The sequence below is a fragment of the Triticum urartu genome, chromosome 6A, assembly GCF_056163025.1.
Source record: "Triticum urartu cultivar PI428250 chromosome 6A, HENAU_Tu73, whole genome shotgun sequence".
NCBI lineage: Eukaryota > Viridiplantae > Streptophyta > Magnoliopsida > Poales > Poaceae > Triticum > Triticum urartu.
The window spans coordinates 583,883,406-583,903,539 of NC_141878.1; the positions used below are offsets into that span (position 1 = coordinate 583,883,406).

Here is a 20,134-nt window from a genome sequence, read left to right on the forward strand (position 1 = left end):
ACTTAAATTACCTGTGGAACCAGGGATCTTTGTGCTCAAGCTGACTCAACCGTCTGTAACGCCATCAACTGGACAGAGCAAGAAGAGGAAGTTGATTTCTGGTGACTACTTGCCGGCAGAGCTTCCCGAAGCCGCCGCCAAGAAGGTCCCTAAGATCAACGCCGAAGGCGCTGAGGAGCAGTCTGCTCCGGCAAGCCCTAGGGTTTGTTCCGTTGAAGCAGAAGCTCCCGATAAGTTTTGCTCCGGCAAGCTTGTCGGGGAACGTCAAGCTCCGGCAGAGACGCAGCTTCTCGCCGTAGAAGCGGATGTTCCCGCAGCAGCTGAGACCAACACCAAGAGCGCTGAGGAGCAAGATGCTCCGGCAAGCCCTAGGGTTTGTTCCGTTGAAGCAGAAGCTCCCAACAAGTTTTGCTCCGGCAAGCTTGTCGGGGAATGTCAAGCTCCGGCAGAGCCGCAGGTTCTTGCCGTAGAAGCGGATGTTCCCGCAGCAGCAGATTTGCCTTTAGTCCTTGTTGTCGAGCCACAAGCTCCAGCATGGGCGCAGCACATTGTCCATTTCCTTCAGACAGGAGAACTTCCCGAAGAACAAGAAGAAGTGGAAAGAGTAGCCCGGCAGTCAAGTATGTACTAGTTTGTTGACAAGACATTGTACAGAAGAAGACTCAACGGTGTGAAATTGAAGTGTATTCATCGGGAAGACGGACAAAAACTGTTGGCAGAGATACATGGAGGCATATGTGGTCACCACATTGGCGCAAGAGCACTTGTCGGCAAAGCGTTCCGGCAAGGTTTCTTTTGGCCGACAGCCCTCCAGGATGCAACTGCACAAGTAACCAAGTGTGAAGCGTGCCAGTTCCATTTCAAGCAGATACACCAACTAGCTCAAGCTCTCCAGACGATCCCTTTATCCTGGCCATTTTCGGTCTGGGGGCTCGACATTCTCGGCCCCTTTCCCTGAGCAATAGGGGGCTTTGAGTACTTGTACGTTGCAATCGACAAGTTCACAAAGTGGCCGGAAGTGGAGCCAGTGAGGAAGGTGACAGCACAGTCAGCAGTCAAGTTCTTCAGGTCGGTTGTTTGCCGCTTCGGGACCCCTAACAGGATAATCACCGACAACGGTACGCAATTCACGAGCCGCACCTTCATGCAATACGTCCAAGATCTTGGCGCCAAGGTCTGCTTCGCTTCTGTTGCTCACCCGAGAAGCAACGGTCAAGCGGAGAGGGCAAATGCTGAAGTGCTGCGCGGGCTCAAGACCAGAACTTTCGACAGGCTGCACAAGTGCGGGAAAAACTGGATCGAGGAGCTGCCGGTGGTTCTTTGGTCGATCAGAACGACGCCAAATCGAGCCACTGGCCAGACACCTTTCGCTCTAGTCTATGGAGCAGAGGCAGTTCTCCCCACGGAACTCATATACGGGTCACCTCGAGTGCTCGCTTATGATGAGCTTGAGCAAGAGCAGCTGCGACAAGATGACGCGCTGCTCCTTGAGGAAGACCGTCTTCAGGCTGCTGTGCGAGCTGCTCGATACCAGCAAGCTTTGCACTGCTACCATAGCCGCAAAGTTAATGCCAGAAGTTTCGAGGAAGGCGACCTTGTTCTTCGGCGTGTTCAGTCCGCCAAGAATTCCAACAAGTTGACGCCGAAGTGGGAAGGCCCTTACCGGGTGAAACGAGTCACTAGGCCTGGCGCTGTCCGCCTTGAGACCGAAAATGGCTTTCCGGTGAGCAACTCCTGGAATATTGAGCATCTTCGTAAGTTTTACACGTAAGGCGCGGTTGCCGGAACCTGTTCCGGCAACCACTTTTTGTACAAGTCTTGCCGCTGTTGCATGTAATCATTTGTACAAAGCCGGGCGCAGACCCCGTGCATAAGTAAAGCTCATGTGCTTCGCACATCTTGTCAATTTCATGCTTTCTATTTTTTGCATGTGTTATCTGGCATTTTGTGCAGCACCTACTCCCCGGTAAGCAGTAACGAGCCGCAAGGCTCCATATCTTTATTTTCTCTTCTTTCTTTTTTCCAAGGAAAGGAAGGTTCCCTCGCCCACAAGTTTACCGGGGGGGAAAGGAGAAGATAATGGTATGGACCAGGCGTCGTTCAAGAAAGTTTCGCCTTGCCGGGAAGCAAACAACAGAAAAGCTAAGTTGCCAAAGTTTGAGCAATCAGATTTTTTAAATTTTTAAGTTATCTCCCTTGAACGACCGCACTTTGTATGGAAAACCTGTGCGCGGAGGAACCAACTCGTAGCTGGTTGCGCCCTTACTTTGTTTCGAGTCCGCTCAACAACTTAAGTGAGCTGCAACTAGTTGTGACAAGGTTTCTTGTCGGTAGCGGCACCGCCAGCAGGCTGCTGACGTCCCGCACTCAGCGCTCGCGGCTCAGGTGCCTGCACCGGTAAGTTCCCTAAAAGCGTAGGGTAAAAAGACATACAAAGGGAGGAATCAAGTAAAGGGAATAACATTGCAATCACTACCCAGAATAAAGTTATATTACAAAGATAGCTTGTCGCAGCTCTAATAGATTGTTTTCATAACATGACAAACAGCGACAAGGAAATAGGAAATGGGCGGCCTAATCTACGCGATCGCCCTCGATCCTCTTGATCCCGCTCACCTTGTGCACAATGGGTGCGACAAGGGCATTGAGCGCCTCCAGATCGGCATCCGGCGACAGGGTCTTGAGGACGTTGGTGAAGTTGAGGCCCAGATTGCGGAAGGCCACCTTCACCAACACTTTCTGAAGAGCTCCCGCGCAGATGTTGCCCGACTCGTCGGCCAGCTGCTTCGGAATCCTCTCCCGGAGTCGCTGGAGGGCCGTCGCCACGCGCTTGAAGAACAAGACGAGTTTGGCGCTGGGTTGGAGGTTCTCGTTGGAGGGATATCCGAGATCCTCCATCCCCAGCTGCGCCAACTCCTTGTCAATGTCTGTGGCGGCAACCACAAGACTCTCCGTCCAATGCTCCACAGTCTCCCTGAAGGCGTTTTGGGTGGCGGCAACACTCTCTAGCAGCGCCTTGTCGGTCTTGATCTCCTCCTTCAAGGCCACCTCCTGCTTCTTGGCGCCGTCCAGCGTCTTGGTCAAAGCAGTCAACTTTGACTCAAGACCTGCATTGGAGTCCTTGGCGGCGCTGAGCTCTTTGCCCTTCTCGGCAAGATTGACCTCCAGCTGCGCCACCTTCGTCTCCAACTCCTTCTTGGCGGCCTCGGCGGCGGCGGCAGCGTCCTCTGCTTGCTTGAGGGCTCCGCCGAGTTTCTCCTCGCGCGCGGCAAGCTCCTCCTCGTGGGCGTCAAGGTTGACCTTCCACTGCGCCAGCTCGCCCTCCTCCGCGGATAGCTTCACAGTGGCAAGCCGCTGTTGCTCTTCGACTTCAGCCTTCCCGAGGAGGAAGGCCTTCTGCGCTTCGGCAAGTTGCTCCCGCTCCTCCGCCAAGGATCGGAGGGCTTCCCGGTGGAGACCCCCGAGCTCTTCCGCGCGCTTCTCGATATCTGCTCCCGCCTTCGCGACGAGCGCCTCGCGGGATTCCAGCTTGGCTTGCCGCGCGCGGTAGAGCGACATCAACTTCCGCAGCAGCCGCTCTTCTTCGGGCTCGTTGCTGCTGCTGCTTGGCGCGTCAACCAGCGTCAGCCCGGCGGAGGCGAGCACTTCCCCGTCGAAGATCTCTCCCTCGACCGGCGCCCTGGAGCTCGACGCCCACGGGAGGTTGATGAAGATACCTTCGCCGGCCTTCAGGCAGACGCCTGGCTGGGGCTCTCCGGAGCCTGGTGCTGCGGCAGCGGCGGACGGGTCGGCGGTCGGTGTAGCGCCTGGCGCTCCTGCGGCCTCAAGGCCGTCAGTGCGATCGCCGGACCCCTCGCCAGATGCTGCAGCGGCAGCCTTGGCGGCCTCTGCGTCGGCGGGATCACCAGCACCGGCTGCTTCTTCGGCGGCAACCTCGGTCTCCATCGGCTCTGTAGCTGATGGGTCTGACAGCCGGGAAGGGGGGAAGAGTCAAGCAAAAATCCAACAAAAAGAAGATCAAAAGAAGAAGAACCCAAGGGAAGTTTTGAAGCAAAAGGATTACCTGTGCTGGGTTCTGCAGTCGCGGTCACCACCGTCGGGGGGCCGCTGGCGCTCTCCCTTGCCGGAGACCTCTCCCTTACCAGGAAGCCCTCCCTTGCCGGAGAATTCTCTCTTGTCGGGGAATTCTCCCTTGGCTCCTGGTGAGGCTGCTCTGCTCCTACACAAGTCAGCAATCAAATATCAGCAAAGACAGAGTATCCATGCGCACCTCACAGCGGAAAGCAAATCAGATACTTACGCTGGGGGCTGCTCTGGAGAAAAGTTGCCGGGTCCGGCAAGATTGTCTCGGGTGCGCCCCCCGCTGTCGCCGTGGGTTCATCCTCGATGATAATCACCGGGGCCTTGGCCCTCTTCGCTGCTCTCTGGGCCAGAGTCCTGAAAAGCAACAAGTTCAGAGTAAAGCAAGTGAGATACAAGACAAGCAGCAAGGATTGAAGAACAGCAAGTACAGCAAGAGAAGCTTACTCTTCTTCTTCTTCCTCGTCAGAGCTGAACGCGGAGAAGTCGAAGTCCGGCGCGTGCCCGGCGCGAGGAGGCGGAGGAGAAGCTTCCCTTGGCCGCTTGGCGGGAGCAGCGGCGGCGGTCTGAGACGACCAAGCTCCAGCTGTCGTCGCGGCGTGAGAAGCGGCAGGAGCAGAAGCGGTGGTCCGGGAGGGTCCCGCTCCAGTTGTCGTCGCAGCATGAGGCGCTCCCGCGGCAACGGTGTTTGCCGCGGTGGAGCGTGTCACGCGGCGCGGCGACTGTTGACCCGCTTGCCGCTCCGCTACATCACCGGCCTTGCGGAGACGCCTTCTTGGCGGGGATGGAGGCTCTGCTTGCGGCGAGCTACCCGAAGACGAAGTAGAAGATGAGTTGATCTCCAGCGAGCCGCTCGTATCCTTGGCGGGCTCGCTCGACTCTACGTTCTGCCCGGCAAGCTCTTTCTCGCCGGCAGGCTCTTGTCGCTCGGCACGGCTTCCCGCCTCTGCTGCATCTGCCTCCTTCATGGTGAATCCAAACTCGCCCGCGGCCGCGGCTGCCGCCGCCTCCTCCAGCCTAGTGGCAATAAGTGCCATCTCCGCATCGGTGGTGTCGCGGGTGAGGCCGTCCTTCTCGTCGGCGCGGATCGCCACTTCTACCAAGTCATCAAAGAATTGTTGCACGACGTTGTCTGCAGGCTCCTGCCAAGTTGGCACAATTCCATGCGAGTCACACTCCGGCATCATTGCACGGATGCGGTCGAGCGAGGAATTGTTGCACAACGGAACGACGCCCCCCGGCAACCTAAAAACTTCGGGATGTTGGGGGTCATACTTGAAGAGCTCCTGCAGCATCGCGTTGAGCTCCAGAACTGTGAAGTTGTAGTTGAGGCCCGGCCGCAGCCTCATGATGTCCGCCGCGTTCTTGAACTCCCAAGTGGGTCTCCCCCGTTCCTGCAGGGGGGCGATGCGGCGGTGAAGAAAGTCCGCGCCAACAGCGCCTACGGTGAGTCCGGCAAGCCTGAGGCGCAGGATCCTGGTGACGGCAATCTTCAGCCTGTCGTCTTCCGGGGCCACGTCACTCCAATCGCTGCCGCGTGCTACTGGGGTTTGGCGTCGGGTGGTGAATGGCTGCAGATTCTCCTCGTCAATCCAGCACCAATTTGCCCTCCACTCCTCCCACTTGCCGTGGAATTCTCCCTCCTTTCTTTCTTGCCGGCCCTCGAGATCCAGGCGATTCCGCCGGATAGAGGCTCTCCTCTCTCTACTCTAGGTATGAAGAAGTGGCGAAAGAGGGCTACGTTGGGATGGACTCCGACAAAGTTTTCGCAGAGATGTGCGAAAACTGCCATGGTCAGAACGACATTGGGGGTGAAGTCAAGGAGGTGGAATCCATAGGTATTCATGATGTCACAGAAGAATTCAGAGAAAGGCGGGCAGAGCCCGCAGTAGAAGAATAGAGCGAAGAAGGGGTATCCATTTGGGGCCTTCTTCCAAGCGGCGGCGGGGAGTACCTTTGTGCGTGGATGCGCTCGCGTCTCCGCCGACCAGAAGAGGTAGTAGTTCTCCCTCAGCTCCTTCGCGGCAAGCTTGGGGGCGAAAACTGCGCGCTCCTTCTGCAGCGCCGCGAGCCGCTGCACCTCGGTCGACTTCACGACCTTCCCCTTGTCGGCTTTTGGAGCCATGGCGGAAGTAGTGGAGGAGATTGATGGCGTTGGTGGCGCTGGTGGCGATGGGGGGCGGAGCGCTGCTCTCTTTCGGCTTTGGGAAGACGAGGGAGCGGCGGAGATTTCTGAGATTGGAAGCAGCAACGGGCGAATGTGCGAACTGCCCTTGTTTCCCCTGCTTATAAAGAGGGAGGGGGCGGACGTTCCGCATTTCCGAATAAAATAACCACCCACGATCTCTCCCACGACGCCGCATTCAACGCGTGCCGTTCGGGGAGGGCGCGGTGGATACGGAGTGAGATACGGCGTAACCTAGGCCGCGCGTGCCCGTGCCCTGTTTTGGGCCTGGCCCAACAGCGCTCGGCACCGTGTATGGCCCAGGCCCGGGGGCTCCTGTCGGTGTACTAGAATAGGGGTACCCTAGTATCCCGAACTTGTGCACGGGCAGTCGCAGCATCCCGTGGCAAGGCTTGCCGGGTGACCGCCAAGGTCCTCCGTGGTTTCCCTAGAGCCATTTAAGGAGACAAGACCCCGGCAAGAGGAGCTTGCCGGGAAGGCCAACTAAGGCACCTCAAGACCCCGGCAAGAGGAGTTTGCCGGGAAGGCCGCCCAAGGCATCTTAAAGAACTTGCCGCGGCGCGCCACACGTCCCGGCAAGGCCCGGTGAGCGACAAGCTCCCGGACGCGACAAGACAACGACCGCGGCAAGGCGCTTGCCGCGGCAAGCCACCACTCCGTGCCCGCGCTCCAGCACATCCACCAAAGTGTCGCTCTGGGACCCTTCCCAGCGTACGTGGCGGGAGGCTGTGCAGCCAGCGGTGAGCGGTGGCAAGCGGCGCTGACAAGATTGCCGCCGTGGCGAGCGGTGGCGTCCCTGACGGTCCCTTTTACACTGTTTAGGCGACGCAGACGGGCATTTAAGGCCCTTGTCCCCTGCCGTCAGGGTTAGGTATGATACACTGTAGCAGGTGGCTGTACCCACCGCAGCACCTTTCCCTTTTTGCCCTTGTCTACGTTGCCACCTGTTGGTGACCCCTTGAGCATATAAAAGGAGGCCCGTGCGTAACATAGAGGGGGGTTAGCTGGTTCGAACACTCACGCTCGGTCTCGTTAGCTGCTGAAGTGTACTATAGCACTTCGCGCTCCCGAGCAAGAAATCAATACAAACCACAAAGCAGGAGTAGGGTTTTACGCATCCGTGCGGCCCGAACCTGGGTAAACTGCTCGCGTGCTTCGCCTCGATCCGCTCTTTGCACGACCTCCGCCCTCGCCGAACCGAAAGGGACTCGGTCCGCCGGTCCCATAGGTGTTCGTGGATTAGTCCCCCGACAGTATACTGAACTCGAGATCTGTTAATTGCTTGTAGTTATTACTGATCAGAAGTGTAAGATATTTTTACTAGCAAGAACATATACAAGGCATTTGTTGAAACTACACCTAGATGCACAGAAACCTATGGGTGTTGAGGTATGTTTATTATTTTCTACGTTGTTGTAGTTGCATATTCGACAGTCAACACTCAACACTGCCGCCTGTGCAGCCATGGTTGTGAGCTGTGCAACTGAGACATGCCCAATGTGCAACTCACCTAGAAAACCAGCAGTTACACGTGGCTGGGAGCTGTGAAAACCGAGATATATGCCCAAATGTGCAACTTTGTACACTTGAATCATAGAAATAATGGAAAGACTTCCCTTGATTTGCTCATGTTCTGGATTGGGACAGAGGTTGAGAAAGTGGTGGAAATTGGGTGGTACAAACAGGAGAAAAGGAAAAATGAAGAGATCAATGACTTAGAAGATAGAGAGGATGAGGATGACAAAAGGAAAAGAACAAAGATGGAGGACAAGGACAACAGAGGTATGGCACTAGGGTGTTTGTCTCTTAAACAAAGTGAGGAAATAGATGGAAGAACTGATAAGATGAGAACACAAGTAGAAGAGACTATGGGGCAGTGGCAGAATGAAATGAACACAGAGAGAAGGAAATGGCAGAAAGAAAGTGACATCATGTTCAATAAGATCAAAGCACTAGAAGAAGATAAAGCTAGACACAATACATTATGGGCAAAAGCGGAGAAAAGAATTAAGGAGCTGGAAACTACACATCAAAAAATGCAAGAACTGGTGGACCAACAACAGGAAGAAATCCAGAAGGTAGTACAAGAGGCAGCTAACAGAGAACAATATGAAATGGAGCTAACTAATATGGATGTGGAGGAATTTGAGAAGGAAAATCAAACAAGAAGGGAGGAAACTGGATCTGGAAAATACTATGAACCAACTGACTATAATGCTAGTCAAGAATCAGTAGGCACTTTTGGTGAAAAGTTGGCTAATATTCATGGGGTTGAGGGGCTAGACAAGGATGGAGAAGGGAAAGAGGTGGAACTAAAAAGAAGTCTCGGAAACAAAGGAAGAGAGGATCAGAGAGTGGAGGAGATGGCAAAAATCAGAGCAGAAGAAAGAGACAATTATGGTAAGAACCTTGAATCAGAATTTGAAGATTCCTCTCTATTACATATCAGTTCTTTGGTAGGGATTGACTTAGGATGTTCTATTGACATGCTAGATAAAAACTTGGATATCATTAAGAAAATGGAGCCCAGGAGCCCAGGTTTCACAAGAAGACAAGGCACATCAAGCGTCGCTTCAACTCCATTCGTGAAAATGTTCAAGATGGAGACATAGATATTTGTAAAGTACATACGGACCTGAATATAGCAGATCCGTTGACTAAACCTCTCCCTAGGGAAAAACATGATCAACACCAAAATTCCATGGGCGTTCGATTCATCACAATGTAACTAGATTATTGACTCTAGTGCAAGTGGGAGACTGTTGGAAATATGCCCTAGAGGCAATAATAAAAGTATTATTATTATATTTCTTTGTTCATGATAATTGTCTTTATTCATGCTATAACTGTATTATCCGGAAATCGTAATACACGTGTGAATACATAGACCATAATATGTCCCTAGTAAGCCTCTAGTTGACTAGCTCGTTGATCAACAGATAGTCATGGTTTCCTGGCTATCGACATTGGATGTCATTGATAACGGGATCACATCATTAGGAGAATGATGTGATGGACAAGACCTAATCCTAAGCATAGCACAAGATCGTGTAGTTCGTTTGCTAGAGCTTTTCCAATGTCAAGTATCTTTTCCTTTGACCATGAGATCGTGTAACTCCCGGATACCGTAAGAGTGCTTTGGGTGTATCAAACGTCACAACGTAACTGGGTGACTATAAAGGTGCACTACAGGTATTTCTGAAAGTGTCTATTGGGTTGACACGGATCGAGGCTGGGATTTGTCACTCCATATAACGGAGAGGTATCACTGGGCCCACTCGGTAATGCATCATCATTATGAGCTCAAGGTGACCAAGTGGTTGATCACGGGATCATGCATTACAGTACGAGTAAAGTGACTTGCCGGTAACGAGACTGAACAAGGTATTGGGATATCGACGATCGAGTCTCGGGCAAGTAACATACCGATTGACAAAGGGAATTGTATACGGGGTTGCTTGAATCCTCGACATCATGGTTCATCCGATGAGATCATCGTGGAGCATGTGGGAGCCAACATGGGTATCCAGATCCCGCTGTTGGTTATTGACCGGAGAGCGATCTCGGTCATGTCTACATGTCTCCCGAACCCGTAGGGTCTACACACTTAAGGTTCGGTGACGCTAGGGTTGTAGGGATATGTATATGCAGTAACCCGAATGTTGTTCGGAGTCCCAGATGAGATCCCGGACGTCACGAGGAGTTCCGGAATGGTCCGGAGGTAAAGATTTATATATGGGAAGTCCTGTTTCGGGCATCGGGACAAGTTTCGGGGTTATCGGTATTGTACCGGGACCACCGGAAGGGTCCCGGGGGTCCACCGGGTGGGGCCACCTGTCCCGGGGGGCCACATGGGCTGTAGGGGGTGCGCCTTGGCCTACATGGGCCAAGGGCACCAGCCCCAAGAGGCCCATGCGCCTAGGGTTTCAAGGGAGGAAGAGTCCTAGGAGGGGAAGGCACCTCCTAGGTGCCTTGGGGAGGAGGGATTCCTCCCCCTTGGCCACACCCCCCTAGGAGATTGGATCTCCTAGGGCCGGCGCCCCCCCTTGGCCCTCCTATATATAGTGGGGGAAGGAGGGCTTTCATTCCAAGCCTTTGGTTGCCTCCTTCTCCCTCTCCAACACCTCCTCCTCATCCATAGCGCTTGGCGAAGCCCTGCCGGAGTACTGCAGCTCCATCAACACCACGCCGTCGTGTTGCTGCTGGTGCCATCTCCCTCAACCTCTCCTCTGTCCTTGCTGGATCAAGAAGGAGGAGACGTGGCTGTTCCGTACGTGTGTTGAACGCGGAGGTGCCGTCCGTTCGGTGCTAAGATCTTCGGTGATTCGAATCACGTCGAGTACGACTCCCTCATCCACGTTCTTTGAACGCTTCCGCTCGCGATCTACAAGGTACGTAGATGCATCTAATCACTCGTTGCTAGATGAACTCCTAGATGGATCTTGGTGAAACCGTAGGAAATTTTTTGTTTTCTGCAACGTTTTCCAACAGTGGTTTCAGAGCTAGGTCTATGCGTAGTTCTCTTGCCCGAGTAGAACACAATTTGTTGTGGGCGTAGATGTTGTCAACTTTCTTGCCGCTACTAGTCTTATCTTGCTTCAACGGTATTGTGGGATGAAGCGGCCCGGACCAACCTTACACGTATGCTTACGTGAGACCGGTTCCACCGACTAACATGCACTAGATGCATAAGGTGGCTGGCGGGTGTCTGTCTCTCCTACTTTAGTTGGAGCGGATTCGATGAAAAGGGTCCTTATGAAGGGTAAATAGAAGTTGACAAATCACGTTGTGGCTTTCACGTAGGTAAGAAAACGTTCTTGATAGAACCCTAATTCAGCCATGTAAAACTTGCGACAACAATTAGAGGACGTCTAACTTGTTTTTGCAGCAAGTGCTTTGTGATATGATATGGCCAAAGTTGTGATGAATGATGAATGATCTATATATATGATGTATGAGTTGTTCATGCTATTGTAATAGGAATCGCGACTTGCATGTCGATGAGTATGACAACCGGCAGGAGCCATAGGAGTTGTCTTTATTTTTGTATGACCTGCGTGTCATTGAGAAACGCCATGTAAATTACTTTACTTTATTGCTAAACTCGTTAGCCATAGTAGTGGAAGTAATAGTTGGCGAGCAACTTCATGGATACACGATGATGGAGATCATGGTGTCAAGCCGGTGACAAGATGATCATGGAGCCCCAAGATAGAGATTAAAGGAGCTATGTGATATTGGCCATATCATGTCACGTTTATTATTTGATTGCATGCGATGTTTATCATGTTTTGCATCTTGTTTAATTAGAACGACGGTAGTAAATAAGATGATCCCTCATAACAATTTCAAGAAGTGTTCTCCCCTAACTGTGCACCGTTGCTAAAGTTCGTCGTTTCGAAGCACGCCGTGATGATCGGGTGTGATAGATCCTTACATTCACATACAACGGGTGTAAGACAGTTTTACACATGCAAAACACTTAGGGTTAACTTGACGAGCCTAGCATGTACAGACATGGCCTCAGAACACAGAAGACCGAAAGGTCGAGCATGAGTCATATAGAAGATACGATCAACATGAAGATGTTCACCGACGTTGACTAGTCCGTCTCACGTGATGATCGAACATGGTCTAGTTAACTCGGATCATGTAATACTTAGATGACTAGAGGGATGTCTAATCTAAGTGGGAGTTCATAAATAATTTGATTAGATGAACTTAATTATCATGAACTTAGTCTAAAATCTTTGCAATATGTCTTGTAGATCAAATGGCCAACATTGTATTCAATTTCAACGCGTTCCTAGAGAAAACCAAGCTGAAAGACAATGGCAGCAACTATACGGACTGGGTCCGGAACCTGAGGATCATCCTCATAGCTGCCAACAAAGATTATGTCCTACAAGCACCGTTAGGTGATCCACCCGTCCCACAGAACCAAGACGCTATGAACGCTTGGCAGACACGTACTGATGACTACTCCCTCATTCAGTGCGGCATGCTTTACAGCTTAGAGCCGGGGCTCCAAAAGCGTTTTGAGAGACATGGAGCATATGAGATGTTCGAAGAGCTGAAAATGGTTTTTCAAGCTCATGCCCGGATCGAGAGATATGAAGTCTCCGATAAGTTCTTCAGCTGTAAGATGGAGGAAAATAGTTCTGTCAGTGAGCACATACTCACTATGTCTGGGTTACATAACCGCTTGACTCAGCTGGGAGTTAATCTCCCGGATGACGCGGTCATTGACAGAATCCTCCAGTCGCTTCCACCAAGCTACAAGAGCTTTGTGATGAACTTCAATATGCAGGGGATGGTAAAGACCATTCCTGAAGTATTTGATATGCTGAAATCAGCAGAGGTAGAAGTCAAGAAGGAACATCAAGTGTTGATGGTGAATAAAACCACTAAGTTCAAGAAGGGCAAGGGTAAAAAGAACTTCAAGAAGTACGGCAAGGAAGTTGCCGCGCCCGGCAAGCAAGCTGCCGGGAAGAAGTCAAAGAATGGACCCAAGCCCGAGACAGAGTGCTTTTATTGCAAAGGGAAGGGTCACTGGAAGCGGAACTGCCCCAAATACTTAGCGGACAAGAAGGTCGGCAACACCAAAGGTATATTTGATATACATGTAATTGATGTGTACCTTACCAGTACTCGTAGTAACTCCTGGGTATTTGATACCGGTGCCGTTGCTCACATTTGTAACTCACAGCAGGAGCTGCGGAATAAACGGAGATTGGCGAAGGACGAGGTGACGATGCGCGTCGGGAATGGTTCCAAGGTCGATGTGATCGCCGTCGGCACGCTACCTCTACATTTACCTACGGGATTAGTTATAAACCTCAATAATTGTTATCTAGTGCCAAGTTTGAGCATGAACATTGTATCAGGATCTCGTTTAATACGAGATCGCTACTCATTTAAATACGAGAATAATGGTTGTTCTATTTATATGAGAGATATGTTTTATGGTCATGCTCCGATGGTTAATGGTTTGTTTTTGATGAATCTCGAGTGTATAGCTACACATATTCATAGTGTGAGTACCAAAAGATGTAAGGTTGATAATGATAGTCCCACATACTTGTGGCACTGCCGCCTTGGTCACATAGGTGTCAAACGCATGAAGAAGCTCCATGCAGATGGACTTTTGGAGTCTCTTGATTATGAATCATTTGACACATGCGAACCATGCCTCATGGGTAAAATGACCAAGACTCCGTTCTCAGGAACAATGGAGCGAGCGACCAACTTATTGGAAATCATACATACTGATGTGTGCGGTCCAATGAGTGTTGAGGCTCGCGGTGGCTATCGTTATGTTCTCACCCTCACTGATGACTTGAGTAGATATGGGTATGTCTACTTAATGAAACACAAGTCTGAAACCTTTGAAAAGTTCAAGGAATTTCAGAGTGAGGTTGAGAATCAACGTGACAGAAAAATCAAGTTTCTACGATCAGATCGTGGAGGAGAATATTTAAGTCACGAATTTGGCACACACTTAAGAAAATGTGGAATAGTTTCACAACTCACGCTGCCTGGAACACCTCAGCGTAATGGTGTGTCCGAACGTCGTAATCGCACTCTATTAGATATGGTGCGATCTATGATGTCTCTTACCGATTTACCGTTATCTTTTTGGGGCTATGCTTTAGAGACTGCCACATTCACTTTAAATAGGGCTCCGTCGAAATCCGTTGAGACGACACCGTCTGAATTATGGTTTGGGAAGAAACCTAAGCTGTCGTTTCTAAAAGTTTGGGGATGCGATGCTTATGTCAAGAAACTTCAACCTGAGAAGCTCGAACCCAAGTCGGAAAAATGCGTCTTCATAGGATACCCTAAAGAAACTATTGGGTATACCTTCTACCTAAGATCCGAAGGCAAGATCTTTGTTGCCAAGAACAGACTCTTTCTGGAGAAAGAGTTTCTCTCGAAATAAGTAAGTGGGAGGAAAGTAGAACTTGATGAAGTATTGCCTCTTGAACCGGTAAATGGCGCAACTCAAGAAAATGTTCCTGAGGTGCCTGCACCGACTAGAGAGGAAGTTATTCATGATGATCAAGATACTTCTGATCAAGCTCCTACTGAAATTCGAAGGTCCACAAGAACACGTTCCGCACCAGAGTGGTACGGCAACCCTGTCTTGGAAATCATGTTGTTAGACAACGGTGAACCTTCGAACTATGAAGAAGCGATGGCGGGCCCGGATTCCGACAAATGGCTAGAAGCCATGAAATCTGAGATAGGATCCATGTATGAAAACGAAGTATGGACTTTGACTGACTTGCCCGTTGAACGGCGAGCCATAGAAAATAAATGGATCTTTAAGAAGAAGACAGACGGGGATGGTAATGTGACCATCTATAAAGCTAGGCTTGTCGCTAAGGGTTATCGACAAGTTCAAGGGGTTGACTACGATGAGACTTTCTCACCGGTAGCAAAGCTAAAGTCCGTCCGTATCATGTTAGCAATTGCCGCATTCTACGATTATGAGATATGGCAAATGGACGTCAAAACGGCATTCCTTAATGGTTTCCTTAAGGAAGAATTGTATATGATGCAGCCGGAAGGTTTTGTTGATCCTAAGAATGCTAACAAGGTGTGCAAACTCCAACGCTCGATTTATGGGCTGGTGCAAGCATCTCGGAGTTGGAACATTCGCTTTGATGAAATGATCAAAGCGTTTGGGTTTACGCAGACTTATGGAGAAGCCTGCGTTTACAAGAAAGTGAGTGGGAGCTCTGTAGCATTTCTCATATTATATGTAGATGACATACTTTTGATGGGAAATGATATAGAACTCTTGGAAAGCATCAAGGCCTACTTGAATAAGAGTTTTTCAATGAAGGACCTTGGCGAAGCTGCTTATATATTAGGCATCAAGATCTATAGGGATAGATCAAGACGCCTCATAGGTCTTTCACAAAGCACATACCTTGATAAGATTTTGAAGAAGTTCAAAATGGATCAGTCCAAGAAAGGGTTCTTGCCTGTTTTGCAAGGTGTGAGATTGAGCTCAGCTCAATGCCCGACCACGGCAGAAGAGATAGAAGAAATGAGTGTCATCCCCTATGCCTTAGCCATAGGTTCTATTATGTATGCCATGCTGTGTACCAGACCTGATGTAAACCTTGCCGTAAGTTTGGTAGGAAGGTACCAAAGTAATCCCGGCAAGGAACACTGGACAGCGGTCAAGAATATCCTGAAGTACCTGAAAAGGACTAAGGAAATGTTTCTCGTTTATGGAGGTGACGAAGAGCTCGTCGTAAAGGGTTACGTCGACGCTAGCTTTGACACAGATCTGGATGACTCTAAGTCACAAACCGGATACGTGTATATATTGAATGGTGGAGCAGTGAGCTGGTGCAGCTGCAAGCAGAGCGTCGTGGCGGGATCTACATGTGAAGCGGAGTACATGGCAGCCTCGGAGGCAGCACATGAAGCAATATGGGTGAAGGAGTTCATCACTGACCTAGGAGTCATACCCAATGCGTCGGGGCCAATCAAACTCTTCTGTGATAACACTGGAGCTATTGCACTTGCCAAGGAGCCCAGGTTTCACAAGAAGACAAGGCACATCAAGCGTCGCTTCAACTCCATTCGTGAAAATGTTCAAGATGGAGACATAGATATTTCTAAAGTACATACAGACCTGAATATAGCAGATCCGTTGACTAAACCTCTCCCTAGGGCAAAACATGATCAACACCAAAATTCCATGGGCATTCGATTCATCACAATGTAACTAGATTATTGACTCTAGTGCAAGTGGGAGACTGTTGGAAATATGCCCTACAGGCAATAATAAAAGTATTATTATTATATTTCTTTGTTCATGATAATTGTCTTTATTCATGCTATAACTGTATTATCCGGAAATCGTAATACACGTGTGAATACATAGACCATAATATGTCCCTAGTAAGCCTCTAGTTGACTAGCTCGTTGATCAACAGATAGTCATGGTTTCCTGGCTATCGACATTGGATGTCATTGATAACGGGATCACATCATTAGGAGAATGATGTGATGGACAAGACCTAATCCTAAGCATAGCACAAGATCGTGTAGTTCGTTTGCTAGAGCTTTTCCAATGTCAAGTATCTTTTCCTTTGACCATGAGATCGTGTAACTCCCGGATACCGTAAGAGTGCTTTGGGTGTATCAAACGTCACAACGTAACTGGGTGACTATAAAGGTGCACTACAGGTATTTCTGAAAGTGTCTATTGGGTTGACACGGATCGAGGCTGGGATTTGTCACTCCATATAACGGAGAGGTATCACTGGGCCCACTCGGTAATGCATCATCATTATGAGCTCAAGGTGACCAAGTGGTTGATCACGGGATCATGCATTACAGTACGAGTAAAGTGACTTGCCGGTAACGAGACTGAACAAGGTATTGGGATATCGACGATCGAGTCTCGGGCAAGTAACATACCGATTGACAAAGGGAATTGTATACGGGGTTGCTTGAATCCTCGACATCATGGTTCATCCGATGAGATCATCGTGGAGCATGTGGGAGCCAACATGGGTATCCAGATCCCGCTGTTGGTTATTGACCGGAGAGCGATCTCGGTCATGTCTACATGTCTCCCGAACCCGTAGGGTCTACACACTTAAGGTTCGGTGACGCTAGGGTTGTAGGGATATGTATATGCAGTAACCCGAATGTTGTTCGGAGTCCCGGATGAGATCCCGAACGTCACGAGGAGTTCCGGAATGGTCCGGAGGTAAAGATTTATATATGGGAAGTCCTGTTTCGGGCATCGGGACAAGTTTCGGGGTTATCGGTATTGTACCGGGACCACCGGAAGGGTCCCGGGGGTCCACCGGGTGGGGCCACCTGTCCTGGGGGGCCACATGGGCTGTAGGGGGTGCGCCTTGGCCTACATGGGCCAAGGGCACCAGCCCCAAGAGGCCCATGCGCCTAGGGTTTCAAGGGAGGAAGAGTCCTAGGAGGGGAAGGCACCTCCTAGGTGCCTTGGGGAGGAGGGATTCCTCCCCCTTGGCCGCACCCCCCTAGGAGATTGGATCTCCTAGGGCCGGCGCCCCCCCTTGGCCCTCCTATATATAGTGGGGGAAGGAGGGCTTTCATTCCAAGCCTTTGGTTGCCTCCTTCTCCCTCTCCAACACCTCCTCCTCATCCATAGCGCTTGGCGAAGCCCTGCTGGAGTACTGCAGCTCCATCAACACCACACTGTCGTGTTGCTGCTGGTGCCATCTCCCTCAACCTCTCCTATGTCCTTGCCGGATCAAGAAGGAGGAGACGTGGCTGTTCCGTACGTGTGTTGAACGGGGAGGTGCCGTCCGTTCGGTGCTAAGATCTTCGGTGATTCGAATCACGTCGAGTACGACTCCCTCATCCACGTTCTTTAAACGCTTCCGCTCGCGATCTACAAGGTACGTAGATGCATCTAATCACTCGTTGCTAGATGAACTCCTAGATGGATCTTGGTGAAACCGTAGGAAATTTTTTGTTTTCTGCAACGTTCCCCAACAGTTTGTATATTTGATAAGAGATAATATAAAAACTACAGTTAGAGAAAATGAGAGGGGTTTTCTGGAATGTCAGAGGCATAGGGCAGGATCATAAGAAAAGGTATATTAGAGAAATGATCATTGATCATAAATTAGATTTTATAGGAATTTCTGAGACAATCAAACAAAACTTTACAAAAAATGAGTTACACAATTTGTGCGCAGGGAGAAATTATCAATGGTGCTGGAATCCCCCAGAGGGATGTGTGGTGGGATTTTAGTTGGAATTAACAAAGAAGTCTTTGATGTAGAAAATATAGAAAAAGTGCAATACTTCTTGAGAGTATTGGTGTTTGATAAGAATGCTAAAATGCATTGGAAGTTTGATTACTATCTATGAAGATGCTCAAATAGAAGGGAAGGCTAGCTTCCTAGCTGAGTTAGCTAGACTTTACCATGATAACCCACTACCCTGTTTGGTGGGAGGTGATTTTAACATCATCAGAAATGAAAAAGAAAAAAATAAACCTGTTCATAACGACCAATGGTCTTTTATGTTTAATACAATAATTGAACAAGCTGGACTGAGAGAGCTACCTCTAAATGGGAGACAATACACCTGGGCTAACAACCAGGAAAATCCCACTTATGAGAAGTTAGACAGGGTCTTGATGTGCCCAACATGGGAGGAGAAATATCCATTAACTATACTACAAGATTTTGCTAGGGAGATTTTTGATCATACTCCCCTGTTTCTAGACATAGGGGAAACACAAAAACATAAATATACATTTAGATATGAAAATGCTTGGGCCTTAAGAGAGGGACTTAAGGAGTTGGTGTATTAAACCTGGAATGAAAAATATAAGGGAGATATCCTGGAGAGATGGCAGTTAAGGCTCAGAAACCTAAGGAGAAAAACTGAGTGATGGAATAAAAATGTGGATGCTTGGTATAGAAAAATTAAAATAGATATTATTAAAGAGCTGGATGAGCTAGACAAAAGAGCTGAGAATATGGGACTAACTTCTACAGACAGAACAGAACAGAAAGAGTTAAGGGCACAACTTAAAAGAGTGATGTTGCAAGAAGAAATAAAATGGCTACAAAGATACAAGGATAAAGAGATAACTGATGGAGATGGGAATACTAGATATTATCATGCTAAAGTAAATGGGAGGAGAAGGAAAAACATGATTATTTCTTTAGAGCAAGAAGATGGGATTATAGAGGGAGAGGACAAAATAATGGAGTATATAACTAAATTCTACAAAGAACTATTTGGGCATCCTGAGGAGACACAGTTCTCCATGAGAGGGGTGGAAATGAAGAAAAGTAGCACCCAAGACAGGGAGGAACTTATGGCCCCCTTCTCCCTAAAAGAAATTCATGAGGTGGTTTTTGGGATGAAGAAGAACAAAAATCCTGGACTAGATGGATTCCCTGCTGACTTTTACCAGGAATTCTGGGACTTGGTCAAATGGGATCTAAAAGCTCTAGTTGAAGGATTTGCCAAAGGAGAAATTAATATTGCCAGACTTAATTATGGCATTATAACCCTTGTCCCAAAAAACCACAGAAGTTAAAAAAAATTCAAAAATTTAGACCTATTTGCTTGTTGAATGTTAGTTTTAAGATCATCACGGAAGTGTTGATGAATAGGCTAAATATATGTGTATCTCCAGTAATATCTAAAACCCAAACTGCCTTTATTAAAGGCAGATACATAATGGAGGGAGTGGTTATTTTGCATGAAGCTCTGAATACTTTTCGTAGGAAAAAAGAAGATGCTTTGATTTTTAAAGTGGACTTTGAGAAAACATATGATAAAATAAAATCGCCATTTGTGATACCGATGCTAAATCTAAAAGGGTTCCCTGACAAATGGTGTGACTGGATGATGGAGACTATGAGAGGAGGGCATGTAGGTGTTAAGGTAAATCATAAAGTTGGCCCATACTTTAAAACCTTTAAAGGGTTGAGACAGGGAGATGCAATGTCACCTCTGTTGTTTGACCTGGCTGCAGATGCTCTAGCTATTCTTATGAGCAATGCTTTAGAACATGGTGTGGTTAAAGGGGTGCTAGGAGAGGGAGATAATAAAGGTGTCAATATGCTGCAATATGCAGATGACACCACATCTTCCTGATAAAGGATGATGGGGAAAGTGTGAGAAATCTTAAATTCATTCTGGGAGCCTCTGAACAAATGTCAGGCCTCAAAATAAACTTTCATAAGAGTGAGTTAATGCTATTTGGGAAAGCTAAAGAAAAACAACTATTATACCAGGAAATTTTAACCTGTAAAATGGGGGAGTTACCTATCAAATATCTAGGGATGCCGGTGTCAAATGTCAGAATTAGGAACATGCACTGGAATT

General features: G+C 49.0%; 1 protein-coding gene across 1 annotated transcript; it reads left to right on the plus strand.

Annotated features, from left to right (window-relative positions):
* The first annotated feature begins 7,833 nt into the window (after positions 1–7,833).
* On the plus strand, positions 7,834–19,903 carry LOC147966656 (uncharacterized). Its single transcript, XM_087530908.1, has 2 exons — positions 7,834–8,665; positions 19,782–19,903. Exons 1-2 carry the CDS (start codon positions 7,834–7,836, stop codon positions 19,901–19,903), a joined length of 954 nt encoding a protein of 317 aa, XP_087387034.1.
* Positions 19,904–20,134: the final 231 nt, after the last annotated feature.